The sequence below is a fragment of the Eulemur rufifrons genome, chromosome 29, assembly GCF_041146395.1.
Source record: "Eulemur rufifrons isolate Redbay chromosome 29, OSU_ERuf_1, whole genome shotgun sequence".
NCBI lineage: Eukaryota > Metazoa > Chordata > Mammalia > Primates > Lemuridae > Eulemur > Eulemur rufifrons.
In genome coordinates this window covers 28,182,363-28,197,229 of record NC_091011.1, presented here as the reverse complement: position 1 = coordinate 28,197,229, position 14,867 = coordinate 28,182,363, and the positions used below count along the sequence as shown (strand labels likewise).

The 14,867-nt window shown below is 46.2% G+C and overlaps 1 protein-coding gene across 1 annotated transcript in view; it reads right to left on the bottom strand.

Annotated features, from left to right (window-relative positions):
- The window catches only part of GSDME (gasdermin E), a 37,270-nt gene extending 22,818 nt beyond the window's left edge, over positions 1–14,452 (bottom strand). Inside the window, exons 1-2 of the mRNA XM_069462199.1 lie at positions 14,242–14,452; positions 9,707–9,899 (exon numbers count right to left, since the gene is read on the bottom strand). Of these exons, the coding sequence (XP_069318300.1) occupies positions 9,707–9,899; positions 14,242–14,452 (404 nt within the window). The remainder of the gene's footprint in view (positions 1–9,706; positions 9,900–14,241) is intronic.
- Positions 14,453–14,867: the final 415 nt, after the last annotated feature.

Below are 14,867 nucleotides of genomic sequence, written 5' to 3'. Positions count from 1 at the left end.
TCCTTAAGGAAGAGTTTCCAGTGGAGTTCCAATAAGGCTGTCCAAAACAAGAGGCCACCATTACAGAGGAGCTTTCGTTGTGTCTGCTGTGGAGAAATTAGAAAACTAGAAGAGACCCAGGGGATTATCCAGCTCTGGGGTGGAAAATCAGCTTTGGCCTGAGTAGCTGCTCTGCTCAACCCGCCGGCGACTGCTGCCCAGCGGTAGGGGAAGACTGAGGCTGGGCTGGGGGCAGGAAAGAGCACGGAAGCCGTGATTAATTGGCGGTGTCTGCACGGGCACGGGAGGGGGCTGGCCCAGCTCACCCGGATCTAATCCAACATCTCCACTCATTAATGAAGAACACCTTGAGAGGTTCCAGACGCACCTGAACCACACGGCACATCAGTGGCAGAGCCAAAATCAGGGCACACACCTTCTGATCTGAAGCCAGCCGTTTTTCTACTACGCTGTTCTATAATAAAAGCCACCAACAAGAGGCAGAAGGTACAAATGCATTCTGAATAAACAGTACAGTACTGCCAGAGTTGGCGTCAGTATCTCCCCAGGAACATAGATGGGGACATTAAAAGGAGCCACAAGAAGGTGGCCAGCCTTCCACTGCAAGAATACTAAGCAAGAATTTCTAACCCACAGAAATAGAGACATATATGGACTATTAAGGCTTTAGTAATTCAGGTATTTCTCCCAAAGAGTTTTGACTTATTGGCTAAAGCTGCAGTAAAAAGAGAAGCACATGTGTGTTCACAGCCCAGCTGTAGAGTAGCATCAGGTCCACAGACGCTGCCTGTAAACTTGAGGACTTGCCCTTCTAACCAACCTCCTCAAGTCTACAGAGGTGGCAGAGCACCCCCCAAGCCCGTGATTAGAGTTTAATTTTGGTAACTGTCCCCTAAAATCCTAAATAGAGATGCCATTGCCTCTTTCACCCCCCTAATTCTCCTCCAAGAGGCTGCTCCATTGGTCCCTTTGAGCTCCTTGAGGAGGAGGGAGGAAAGCAGCACTCAGGCCAGTATGTGCTGCTCCCACGGGGCACCCTGAGCACCTGCGCCTGGGGGCTCTGCGCCCTCCACACTGGGAGTGGGGGCACCTCTAGCCACCCTGCCCAGTCAGGTTAAGGGCCTTGGGGCAGCGGCAGCCCTGCCGACAAGTCTTGATCTGTCTCTCGGCCAACCTTGTAGCTCCAGGGTTCTTACCAGGTATTGGGGGCCATTGAGACCTGAGGAAAAGTCTGTCGGGGGTTCCCAGGTTTTTCCCCCTCTTAAAAAGAGGTACAAAGAAGAGACCACTTTGCTGCCTCTGGACTTTGTTGTCTGCAATGTGGCTACCATTTAGGGACAGAGAGGACTTGGGCTGCCGGGACAAGCAACAGGTGGGGGCTGCCATGGCGGTCTGCAGAGCCGCCGAACGTTAGTTCATTTGGTTAACTGGGACTCACCCTGCTTCTGGCTGAGATAATAACCAATGTTCTCTGCAATTAGACACGCTAATTGGTACAGGAAGTTACTGTCACCCTAATTTCACAGAAGGACAAGCAGCACAGAGAACTCATAAGCCAAGGACCCAAAGGCACATGGCTAGCAAGGGGCAGGATGAGAACCTGCTCAGCAACATCCACAGCAGCTCTATCTTCCCTCTCCCTACTAGGCCTCTAGGGCTCTGCATACAGAAGGTACTTAATGTGTGCTTGATTGTTAATGAACAAGCAGACTTTCTGCTCAAGCTTCCCACAGACAAGCAGAGGATCCTCTTGGAAACCGAAGAAGCCAGGACTGGGTCCTCAGTGCCAACCAGCCGTCCCCATTTCAACCACAACAGAAACTTCCCCCACACCAGAGATGCTCAGCGGGAGCCGGTGGCAGGAAACCTCTAGAAACTTCAACAACTGTGCCCTGGGGTAGCCTCTACTTCCAAATAGTGAGAAAAGCCCTACTCACTTTCCCTCATTTGCTGTGACGAAGATGACTTCAGGATTGAAAATTGCTGGAAAAATCAAAATTGGGGCATAATGCTAACTGCACATTATTACCAGGGCGACCAGGCCACCCCCACAGTGCGACTGCTCTACCTCTGTCCACATTATGGTCTCCACCTCCTCATCTAGTCACAGACAACCACCCAGGGAGAGAGAAAGGGGAGCAGGACTGAGCAGTTACAGCCGTTCTACCTTTTAGACGTGCAGTTAATTAACTGCAACCAGTGGATGAGATGCAGCAGGCCCGAAAGATGATGAGCCGAATGAGCTGACGCGGGCAGGTGAATTCAGGCAGGAGCCCTTGAACACTTTTCTCTTTCCAAGCTCTGAGCATAGAAGTTGGACTGGAAAAATCGTGTGCTTTGTGGATCTGGCCTTAAATCCTGAGTCCAGGAAAACATTAATTTCTGCATTTCAGGATCCTCCGTTGCAAAATGAAGATAAACCAATTATCCTTTCAACCAAATAGCGCTCAATACGTGGCAGGCACCGTGCCAGACCCCATGGCAAACAAGAGAGGCATGTTCCAGGAGGGACACAGACATAGACTCAGGCAGTTACAACATACTTCACCCCACGGTGTGGTTAGTATCCCAACTGGGGATGCATGGGGTGGCGTGGGTCCCAAAGGAAGTGGAGTCTAATCTGAGGCATAAAGAATTAGGAACTGGCCGAGCGTAGCAGAGGGAATGAGTGTGTGTGCACTTTTGTGTGTCTATGTGGTCAGGAGGAGCCTGCAGCCCAGGCTTGGAGGTGAGAAAGGGCCTGGAGTATTAATCCCAGGAACTGAGGTACGTTCAGGGGAAGGGGCTGTTCTGGGGCCGGGCCTGGAGAACGTGAGAGGGACACCAGAACTCAGAAGGGCGTGGGCCAGGCAGTACTGGGATCTGATTGGTTGCCCTGCAGAGAATCAGCTGGAAGGGGCGGGGCTAGAGCAGGTAAGAGATGGCTAGCCGAGGTGAGACTGGGGCAATGGGAACAGGTAAGACGAGTATTTAAGAGATAGAATGGACTGTGAGAGACGAGCTGTAGCAGAGAAGGTGAGGAAGGAGCCACGTCTGATACCCAGACTCCTGGTTGAAACTGCTGGACCCGTGCCTCACCCACGGGCTCCTCGGAGGTTTGGAGAGAAGTGCAGTGACAGCTTGAGTCCCTATGCCAGACACTGCACGAAAAGCCTAAGTGGAATAACTGTTCATCTGAATTCCAACTCCTGACTCATCCCAGACAACCCAATTGTGGACACTGTAGCTCAGCAATTCTAACACATACATTCCCCCACCCCCACGTTTTATTATCTCTGAATCAGGCTGTTTTAAAATTGACGGGTGGTATGGTATAATTGGCAGTGTTCTTTCTTAGTGGTACATAAAATAATAGTGCATCTTACAATGGATGACATCTTGGGTTTGATGAAATACAAAAATGTCTATCAATCTTGGAAGAAAATAGTACTTGAATGTCTCTTGTTAGGACTTAAATTCTACTAATTACAAAATGATCCGAGGCCAACATAGTGGCTCACATCTGTAACCCCAGCACTTAGGGAGGCCGAGGCAGGAGGATCACTTGAGCCCAGGAGTTCAAGACCAGCCTGGGCAACATAGCATGACCCCATCTCTACAAAAAATAAAAAATAAGAACAATCTGAAGTAGAATTTAAAAGTACAGTTCATAGGACAAGAAAATATCTAGAGAAAGACAAAAACCATTCCTGGGAACAAGTATTGGAAAGCGTCCGCAGCATGCCCTCCTCTCCAGCATGGAGTGGGGGATTACCTGTGGGCCGTGTTTACACCGTGGAAGGAAACAACCGAGGGTCTGACAAGGGCAGACAAGCTTCCAGGAGCTCGCTAAAACCAAGACCAGGAGACAGGAGAATTTAGAAAAAATGACAATAAACTGACTGAATTTCAGATAGCAGAGAGATGGTGTGGCCTAAAGGTCTCGCTCGGGAAAGACATCTTTTACAAAGAGTGGATTTGGTGGGGCCTTGAGTTTCAGAGCCGTGCTTTCCACAAAGAATACGGTGGCCAGAACAAGGCCCACAAAGATCTTACTGATATTTTTCAAGGGCTCCATACATCTTTACTTAATCAAATTAGTACCTCCTGCTACAAACAAAACATGCACAAAGAACAGCCTGTGTGCTTTCCAGACTTTTCCACGGCACAGCGACACATCTGGGGCAGCACTGATTTTGGATGGTACACAAGCTGCTGCTGCTCTGACTTGCACTGAGGTTCAGCGCGGAGACTACACCGTTACCGATCCTCAACACGGGCAGCGAGCATCAGAAACACCACGTGTCAGAAACTCTGAGGACTTGGCTTCATCTCACTGCTGAAGCTCCGCATCTCCCTGCCCTGCTCACAGCATGCCGAGTCACACCTCTCCTCCCGAGAGCTCTCGCCTTCCCCAGGCTTGCTAACCAGGCTGGGTGCGGGGCTACAGTGACAGCAATGCTTACTGGAAGTGTTAACACTAAGAGCTACAGTTAATGAGAACTTGCCACATGCCCGGCACTGTTCTACATGGCCCATGTGTACTCTCACTTAATTCTCCCAGAAGCACTAATCCCATTTTGCTAAGGAGATCCTGGGCAGTGAAGGCAGAAAAAGATGGCTCCTGTGTCTTGGTTTAACCCATTAACTGCCATGTGAGTTATATTTAACTCACGCTAGTTTTGAGCCCGGGGCCTCATAAACTCCTACGTCTCTTCATCTTGGGAGCTGAGTGAACGATTTTTCAAGTTGCACGTAACTCACGCACAGAAAACAATAAAAAAATAAATTTTTCATTAAATTAGAAAGGATTGTTCCAAAGTTTTTATTCTATTTTCATAATAAAACACTGCAGCCCCCAAGGACAAAACTACTTTTTTCCAGTGTGGCAGTCAATGTGTTAGAGAAAAACTCTTGTTAAGCTGGGTGGGAGGTGGTATATTAGCATTTATTATATTATTCCACAAACCTTCTATATGTTTCCACACCAATTGTTTTAATTTTTTAAAATGACCCTGAAGTTTACCACCCTGCAACCAGCCTAAAAATTCTTCCCCCCCTCCCGCCAACAGCAGAAGCACACACAGGAGGCATTGCCACCTCTTGCCCCCTGACCTCAGGGTGCCCTCACCTGTCAGGGTGTTCTGACAACACACAGGCCGCCCCTGAAGGAGAAACGCAGCAAAAAGAGAATCAGCGGCAGGAATGGACTCGGGACTCTCCCGTTCTCAAAGTACACGCGGACAGAGTCTTTGCCTTGTTAGGCACAAACTCTGTTTACTAAAAATAACGATGCCAGTGCTGAGGAAAGCACAGACACAAATGGGGAGATTTTCAAACCCTTTGCTTGCCACAGAGAAATTGATCGATCAAGTAGAAAAGCAGCCCAGGCCAAACTTTGTTTTTTTTTCAAGAAGAACTTGGGGCCTCAAATCCTTCCCCTCGAAAAACTCCTAAATCAAGTAAGAGTTAATAGCATATTGAAGCAGTACTCATGGGAGCTACTGCAACAGCTTTAAAGAGGTCAAATAAAAGCCATAGAAAAGAATAGCATTTTTTAAAAATGCCTCATATGTAAAACTTGTAGAATTTGTGAGTATTTTGATATAATAAAACTTTCAGTGTAATTTTAAAATATTTTAAATAATTATGAAAGTTTATCATGGCCATTCCATTGCTTTCATGATATGCTATTTTCATGTAATTTATTTAATTTGGAGTTCTTAATGAAAAACCGAGCTTCTCATTACCATGGATACATAGGAAAATGTCATCTGTTTTACCAAAATTCACTTTACAATATGACAAAGAATAAAAGTGGGATGTGCCTTTAAGGTAATACCCACCTCGATCCCCAAACAGCCAGGAAAACACAAAATGGAAAACTGCTGGGACCAAGGCCCAGCACTGAAGGGGAAGGAGGTGGTATGTGCACTCCGGAGTCCACTCACTTGCAGTCACTTAGCCAGGAGAAAACCCTAAAGAGCATCTATTCCAGGCCAGGTGCGGTGGCTCACGCCTATAATCCTAGCACTGTGGGAGTCCCAGGCGGGAGAATCGCTTGAGGTCAGGAGTTTGAGATCAGCCCGAGCAAGAGCAAGACCCCCATCTCTACAAAAAATAGAAAAATTAGCCAGGCGGGGTGGCACACGCCTGTAGTCCCAGCTACTTGGGAGGCTGAGGCAGGAGGATCACTTGAGCCCAGGAGTTTGAGGTTGCAGTGAGCTATGATGACACTGCTGCACTCTAGCCCAGGTGACAGAGTGAGACTGTCTCAAAAAAAAAAAAAATTTAAAAAAATCATCTATTCCAACCATCTCACGTACAGCTGGGGAAAATGAGGCCAAGGGCAGAAGTGACTTACCATGTCCAGGTAAGTTATTGACTAGGAATAAAATTCCCAGACCCTAGATTAGAAGCAATAAATTGGTGACAGAGGTGGGGTGGGGTGTGGCTTATACATTTAAGGCAGTAACAAATGGCAGCTGGCACTGGAAGATAAGGCAGAAAAAGTGACGACCTTACTACAGTGTAATACTGGGTGTTAAGACTAAGACATGAATCTGAGTCATTACAAAAAAGTCCCAGGTGTTAGTCTCCATTTAAAAAAAAAGGGGGCGTACACAATGTAGAATGGTTTGCCTCAGGAATGTTTAAGATACACACAGAGATTTCACTGGAAGGGGTCAGCTCCAGGTATCTGGAAGGTTCATTCCCGTGGAATGCCTTTGTGCCCAGGACACGCTTGTTTTTTTCAAGGATAGACGAAGTTTGTTTTTGAGATGCGCACATATTTCCCAGACAATAAAGCTAGTACTCTAATGTTTTGAGGGCTAAAATAACTTGTATACAGACAACTTATCTAAATGACCTGAAATAAAAATGACTGACTATAAACAACCCCTAAGAACATAAAGTACTTAAGCATCACTAATCATCACTCCCAAGGCCGCAGACGTATCAACAGTGTCTTATCAATCCTGAGGATGTTGTCGGAGTCCAAAGACGAGCAGAATGAGAATTTATTACTCCAGCACGAAGTAATAGGAATGTCAGCTTTACTTATTTCTGTCCCAGGCTCGGGGGAGTCTTCCCCTCCCCTCTCCTCCCCTGCAGCTCACCTTTTCCACTTAACAACATAACAAGGGAGAGGTGACTCTGTGATAAGACACCGCTTTGTTTTCCAGGCCTTATATTTATTCTCTGTCATGCTCCTGGCGTGGCCCCTCCCTGGGCCATCGCTTCTTACGTCACCTCTACAACTCACGGGGATTCCTGACGAGTCTCCTCAGGTGACCTCATCCCAGTGACCAGGCACCTCCAGGTAAACAGGCTCAGCTGGTCTCACGGGCCTGCTCAGGACAGTGGGTATGCCACTATTCACCCACCGGGCGTCCTCCCTGGGGACTCAGACTCATGCCTCTGCCTTCCCATTCTGTGCTGTCATTCCAACTACTTTTCCACGATTTACAGGAAAGAACAGGAGCTTTGGAGCCGGAAAATCCTGAGATGAATCGTTGTTTCTCCTTTCTGAGCCTCAGTGCCCTCAAGTGTAAAAGCAGACGGCTGTGCAGCATGAATGAGAAGATGTGTATAAAGTGCCCGGCACATAGTAGGTGCTACACAGAAGCTCCTTTCCTCCCCCTCCCTCTCCCTGTTCCTCCACTTGTAACTGCTGGCTCCAGCTTCCTTCTCTCTGGAATGGTTTCTCCCATCTCTGCTCGGCAACCCCTCCCCCATATGCTTTCTGTTGGCAAGAGCTTCTACACCTGAATCATGAAGAGGGTTTAAAAAACCTGTCTCAGGAAATGTGATTATAGAGCATTGCCAAACTGTGGTTCTCGAAATAGAAATAACAAGACTGCAAAATATGGCCAAGCTTTAGAGGGCCGTGAAGACTGAGGGAGAGAGAAGAGGCCCTGGCCCCCCCCCCCCCACCCGCCTCCCTGTGCCCCTGGCCCCTGGCCCCAGTAGAAAGCATTGCCCAATTTAACAAATGAAAATGTAGAATGCCCAGTTAAACTTTAATTTCGGATGAATAACAGGAAGGGAAATGCTCCTCTAGCAAAGGAAAGTAGAGAAAGGAAAATAATGATCATGACTGCCAGAAAAAGAGGTGACCGTCCTTCCAACTGGTACCACCAGAGAGTGTCAACTTCTCTGACCAAAAGGGACTTCCCGATGGAGCCATTAACTCCATGTGGTTATAAGGTCCTAGAGAATGCCAGGAGGTGGCAAATACCTGGTCACAATCCTTCAACTCCATGCAGCATGGGCGGGCGGTTCCTGGAGAGGAGCCTGAGTTTTGAAGATCACAGTTACCCAGGCATCCTCGATGTCTGTACAAAATCCACCCATCACATGCTGCTATGCGAGTTTTATTTTTTTATTCATTAATTTTTTAATACATAATTTCATTTAACTTTGAAATCTGTATGCATAATTTCATTTAATATTTCATATTCATATAATCCTAAAAATGTTGGAAAAGAGGATATAAACTACTCGTTTAAATATAAGTGAGTTCTCTCTTAATTATTTGGATTCGAATTTTCTGTTTTAAAAGAAGAAGGGGTGACAAAATTCACAGGAAAATGCACATAAGTTACTGCACAAACTGAATATCACGCCCACTGGATTATTGCACTAACTTCGCAACTGGCCTCCCTCCTTCTGCCCAGCCAGACTCTTCTCAACCCAGCAGCTGGAATGAACTTTCTAAAAAACAAGTCAGATCGTGTTGCCTCCCTACTCAGAATCCTCCAGTGGCTTCCCGGCTCACTCCGAGTGAGAGTGAGTCTGTCCGACAGCCTCCAAGTCCTACGGGACTCGGCTCCCCCCCTCCGTCCTTCCCCTCCGACCCCTCTCAGCATCAGCCCCACTGGCACTGTCCCCAGGCCTTGCCCAGGACGTCCCTGTGCTCCTCCGCTCCCCTCTTGCAGGTCTCTGCGCTAATGCCAGCTTCTCTGAACGCCTTCTCTGGCCAAGCCTTCTACAATCACAGCCCCCATTCCCAGCACGTCCTGTCCCCCTCCCTGCCACCAGTACCTACTGCACATTTCACTTTGGCTGTATGTTTTGTGTCTGTCCCCACTAGAATGCAGGACAGGAATGTGGCCCTTTGTCCCCTGCAGCATGCCGGGTGTGCAGAACAGCACATGGCACACAGTAGGCACTCCGCAAAGTTATTTACTGAACGCTGGCTAGACATAAGGTAAAGGTAATGATGAGCTAAAGTGGGGTAAAGTGTTTTTACCTGAAAGCCAAACAACAAATAAATGTGGGGTTTTTTCCAAGACTTGAAGGTTGAAAAACAGCCCTGCCCCTGAAGCCCCTCACCTGCTTTCTTCTTTTCCTCATCAGAAAATGACTAGGAGCCAGAGGGAGGTTGTGATTTTCCTACTTCGGATATTAATGTTCAGAAATGCAGGGCAGAGCCATTTTACCACTGGCATTTTATAAATCGCGTGATTGAAGAAAGTACATATTTGCCTGAAGCAACATCCTTTTAAAGTACTTCCCAAGTCTCCCCACTCAGACTAAGAACAGTCAAGCCATCCCAGACTAAAGAATGTGCTTCTCAAGAAGTTTCGGCACCACCGGCATTGGATAAAGCTTCTGTTGATCGACAAAGATGGCAGCTGTCACCCTTTTAACAAAGGTTCGACTGAACGACCTTTAAATGTGAGGCCTGTCAAAATCCCAAACGCCAAACAGAACTCCGTACCTCTCCACCGAGTCCCGGAGGAGCTGCTGCAAGTCCACCTCCTGCTTCCTCAGGGTCCCAAACGAAGACTGACTCCGCACGCGGCTGCTGCTGGCCACGTTCAGCTTCATCTTCCCCAGCGCCGTCTCGATGGTCCCGCTCACCTGGTTTCCAAACTTGCCCTCGTATTTCACAAAGTCCGACTCCACGACCACTGGGATGGATCAGACAAGCAGAGGCATCTGATGACGGTAAGGCTACCCGTGTCTGAAGTCGCCCAGCTTTCCAAGCCTGTTTTCCTCTGGGAAACAGGAGGCTGGCATTCGGATGGAAAGCCGGCAGCCACGTCACGTGGATGCGCACGAAAACTGGGCCAGGGCCCCTGTGTGCGCCGAGGGCACACTGTGACCCGCCGGCCAGGGCTCCTCTGGGTGCTTTATTGGTTTCCCGTTTTCAATTCCAATATGTATAGAAAGTTACACAAAAACCATCTGTACAGTTTAACAAATAATTTTAAAGTGAACGTCTCTTTCACCATTGTCCAGAGTAGAAATAGAATATTTTAAATGTGTGCTTTTCCAGGGTGAAAGCCTGAGGAGGGACTAGACGAGGGTGACACCTAGGCAGGGAGACTCAGCAGCCTCCCCCGGGTGCACACTGAGGACAGCCTTACTCAGCATCAGACAGGGTGGCCACCTGGACCTGTCCCGGGGCATCTTGCCTTCCCACCCACCAGCTTGGAGAACAGTCCTCTGGCCCTCACCATCATCTCCAATCAAATAACTCCCTTCCCACATTTATGTGTTTACATCTGACCTCTACCCAGTCACTCAATTCCTTATCGTGCAACTCTTTATCTCTGACTTTCTGATAAAGTCACAGGACAGGCCCTTCTTATCCGAACCCTACTGATAATGTCTGATGATCTCATATTTGAATGGTCAGCCTTCTCATAGCTCCAGGTTCCTATTGTTCTCATTTTTAATCTAGCCAAAACCACCATAAAAATGGTCTCTATCACCACCATTTGGTAAGGATATATTAAGAGTCTACTAGGGCCCAGGCGTGGTGGCTCACACCTGTAATCCTAGCACTTTGGGAAGTTGAGGTAGGAGGACCTCCTAGGAGTTTGAGTCTGCAGTGAGCTATGGTGACACCACTGCACTCTAGCTGGGGCAATAGAGCAAGACCCTATCTCAAAAAAAAAAAAAAAAAAAAAAGTCTTCTAGGAACCTCACACTTGGCCTTTTCCATTTCCCCAACTCAAGGCTCTCCTGGGCTCTAGGTTGCACTTCACAAGTGATTCAAACCCACCTAGAGTCTGAAAGGCCTCTTTCCACCCACTCACTGCCCCAACACCTGTAGCTCACCTATATATCTTTCACTCCAATGAAGAAAACCCACTCCTTAACCAGGGTTAATGAGAAGCAATCATCATTCATTGTCTTTGCAATTTGCAAAATGGAGAATCGCCTCCTCCACCACCACCACCAAAAATAAAAAGGTTGTGAAAATGCCCTCAATTCAAAGTTTTTCCTGTTAATATCTTGTGGAAAACAAACACATTTGGGAAATGCTTTAGTAAGCAGGATACAGCAGATACTAAGAGCTTAAGATTATATCCCTACTCTAGCATTACTAACTGGGAGATCTTGGGTAACATTCACCTTCCTGAACCTCAGATCTGCATATGTAATTGGGAGACCGTTAATGGCACCCACCTGATTCAGTCTGTGCAAGCTGGTGTATGTACAGCACGTAACACAGAGCCTGACACACAGCAAGGGCTCAATCTATCCACTGGCGTTAGGCCAGAACAACATCATTTTCTGATAAACAGGACAGTGCTAGGTTCTACAAAGTGCAAAAAGATAGATATTCTACCTTCAGGACACCGTGCTGGTCTCAGTCAAGTTCAATACCACTCCTGGAAACTCTGTCTCCAAGACTGGACTCCACAGCACAGAGGGACACTCAAGATTTTGTCTATGTATTCCAAAAGCCACCCTAGACACACTCCAAAATAGATGTCATTTGTGCATAGTTCCATGTCGTCATCAGCTACTGCTGGTGGAAGGGAAGAAATGAGGGAACCAGCAGCCTACGGCTTGGACTGCCGACAGCCAAATCAACACCCTCCAGCCTGCACATCCCTGGGCAACACACAGGCCAGTGGCAAAAAATGACAAAGGTGAAGTATCCTGAGCCTGTTCAGTAGGCAAAGTAGAGGACACGTCTCATCACAGCACCAACACCAACAGGACACAGAATCCAGGATGAGCTCTGACCTCAGAGATCAGTATATTCAGGGCTTCTTCATCTGTAGTGACTGCCACCAGCCTCACCGGTCTAGCGGAGTCTTCACAATCTCTCAGGACACCAAATAAGAGGTATTTTAACATCACAGAGTAGTGAAAATCCAATACTCAGGGGTCCCCGGTCTATTTTGTAAATTTTTCTTTCTCTTGCTCCTATTCATATTTAGTTATTTCACAACTCAATAGAATTTCTAGCAGAAAGCATACAAAATCTGGTGGGGGTGGGATGACATAAAATTAATATCAATTCATTCACCCATTGCTTGGCAGCTCTGATAAGCTGGTAGAAGATAGCACTGGCTGGAATGCTTGTCTTGGAAGAAAGTCTGGAGATTTTTTTGTAAACTCAAATTATGTCCTCTATGTCTTTTCCCCTTTAATAAAAGATGCAATCACAAAATTAGAGAACTTCAGAGTTGAAAGAGGACTCAGACATCATTTTGTCTAATAATTAAGAGTCGATGGCTGGGTGGGGTGGCTCACACCTATAATCCCTTCCACCAGTAGCAGTTGATGACAATGCAGAAATGTGCACAAGGCAGGAGCATCACTTAAGGCCAGGAATTTGAGACCAGCCTGGGCAACGTAGTGAGACCCCCATCTCTACAAAAAATAGAAAAATTAGCTGGACATGGTGGTTCACACCTGCAGTCCCAGCTATTTGGGAGGCTGAGGCAGGAGGATCACTTGAGCCCAGGAGTTTGAGGTTGCTGTGAACTATGATTGACACCACTGCACTCTAGCCTGGGCAACAGAGTCTCAAAAAAAAAAAAAAAAAAAAGAGTTGATTGTGTTTTCATATATCATCATGTCCCAAAAAGTAATGTAGTAATGAGTACCAAGTCTTCAAAAAGCTCCCAACCTATGGTCCTATAATTCTATCTCTAAGAATCTATGCTAAAGCAATTGCTTAAAAACTAGTAACAAAAATGCAAACAACAATGCTCATGGTAACCTTATTTATTAAGCACTAAATTGGAACAGTTAATCAAATTAGGGTATATACACTCAAAGAAATATAATGTGCTCATTGAAAATAGTATTAAAAATATATTTAAATCTATGGAGGAAAACATAAATAAGGTTAAATTAAAAAACAAATAAGGAATAAATATAAATTGTATGTAGTAATGTTTCCAATTTTGTTATTAAAAAATTGGATACAGGCCAGGCACAGTGGCTCAACGTCTGTAATCCTAGCACTCTGGGAGTCTGAGACCGGGGAGGCGGGTTGGGGGATGGCTTGAGTTCAGGAGTTTGAGACCAGCCTGAGCAAGAGTGAAACCCTGTCTCTAATAAAAAATAAAAAAATTAGCCAGGTGCAGTGGCATGCACCTGTAGTCCCAGCTACTCAGGAGGCTGAGAAAGAAGGATGCTTGAGCCCAGGAGTTTGAGGTTGTAGTGAGCTATGATGATACCACTGCACTCAAGCTGGGGAGACAGAGCAAGACTCTGTCTCAAAAAAAAAAAAAAAAAAAAAATGGATGCAGAGAATAAAAGACTACAAATCCAACTGTTAATTGGAATTAATATATGGTGGTAGGGTTTTTGTTGATTTTTAAATCTTCTTCATCCTTTTCCATATTTTATACTCTACTGTAATAATGCACGTGACTCCATTTTTGATGTCTGCTGACAGCTTTCAAGCCCCACTCCTCCTTCTCTTTCTGTTGCACATCTGGGCAAACTGATAAGGGAGTCCAGCTGCTCTGTCCATGGATGGCAGTGGAAGCTCAAAGTACATTAGCCCAGCCCTCATGCAGGGACCCTTGCCCATCTCCACTCACTAATCACAATAAACAATGAGCCCATCTCCTTATCCCCCTCTCTGTAGCCACTTTTGCACCAGCTTTAGAGCCTGTCCTCTCTCCCAGCAAGCATCGTTATATGAGTAACAAAACTTTTCACACCCTCTGGATGGGTCTGTGGCATCATCAATCTCAACACTGAAGCAAATTTTAGGTGGGGGAGCCATCCCAGTCATGCCACAACATCGACAATGGGCATGTCTTACTTTTAGACCAAAACTGCAAAGTTATTTTTAAAAGATTAAGCTATTACTTTTCATGTCAGGCCTGCAAAATTCTGTTCACTTTAAGAAAGGATATGTTTTAAAGGCAGGTGGCAAAGAAACAGGAGACTTCATTATAAGGTATCTAGACTCAAGGCAACACGCATCTAAAAGAAGAACAATCTTCTGTTCTGGGACTAACTGTGGAATATACCCAGGGAACGTACCTGGACTCAGAAATTGGTCTTCTGTGAGTACATCTCCAAGAGTGACGGATAAAAACTGGTACTTGGGTCGTTGCCAGAACCAGAATCTCTTCTTTTTGGTCACCAGACTTAGAGGTTGTAACTTATCAGAGTCATTCAAATTTGATACTGCAATTAGGTCACCGCCATCATCAACTTCTCTAAGGAAATTCCTTGTTGCTTTGGCAAACATTTTGAAAGCTCCAGATTACCTGAAAAAATGAGGTTATGCTAACATCAAATGAGAAGTTATTATTTTATGGGGGTTTTTTTTTCCCTAAAATGATCATATTTCTTCCTAGTCTCAAGAGTGTACATGAAAGACTATCTTCTCCCTAGGAGATGAGACCCTCCCGTTTGAGTTCAACTGACAAAGAAATCAAATTGAGATACTGAAAGAGCATGTGTGTTCCAGTGGGGATAGGCTACATTGTGCTTCAGAATCAAACAACCCACAAATCTTAGCGGCTTATAACTATAAAGGTTTATTTTTTGCTCACACTACATGTCCAATACAGGGGGACAGGAGAGCTTTGTTTATTAAGTTTTTCAAAGATCCAGGCTGAAGGAGAAGACACCATCTTGAACATTGTCAGTCATTATCCAAC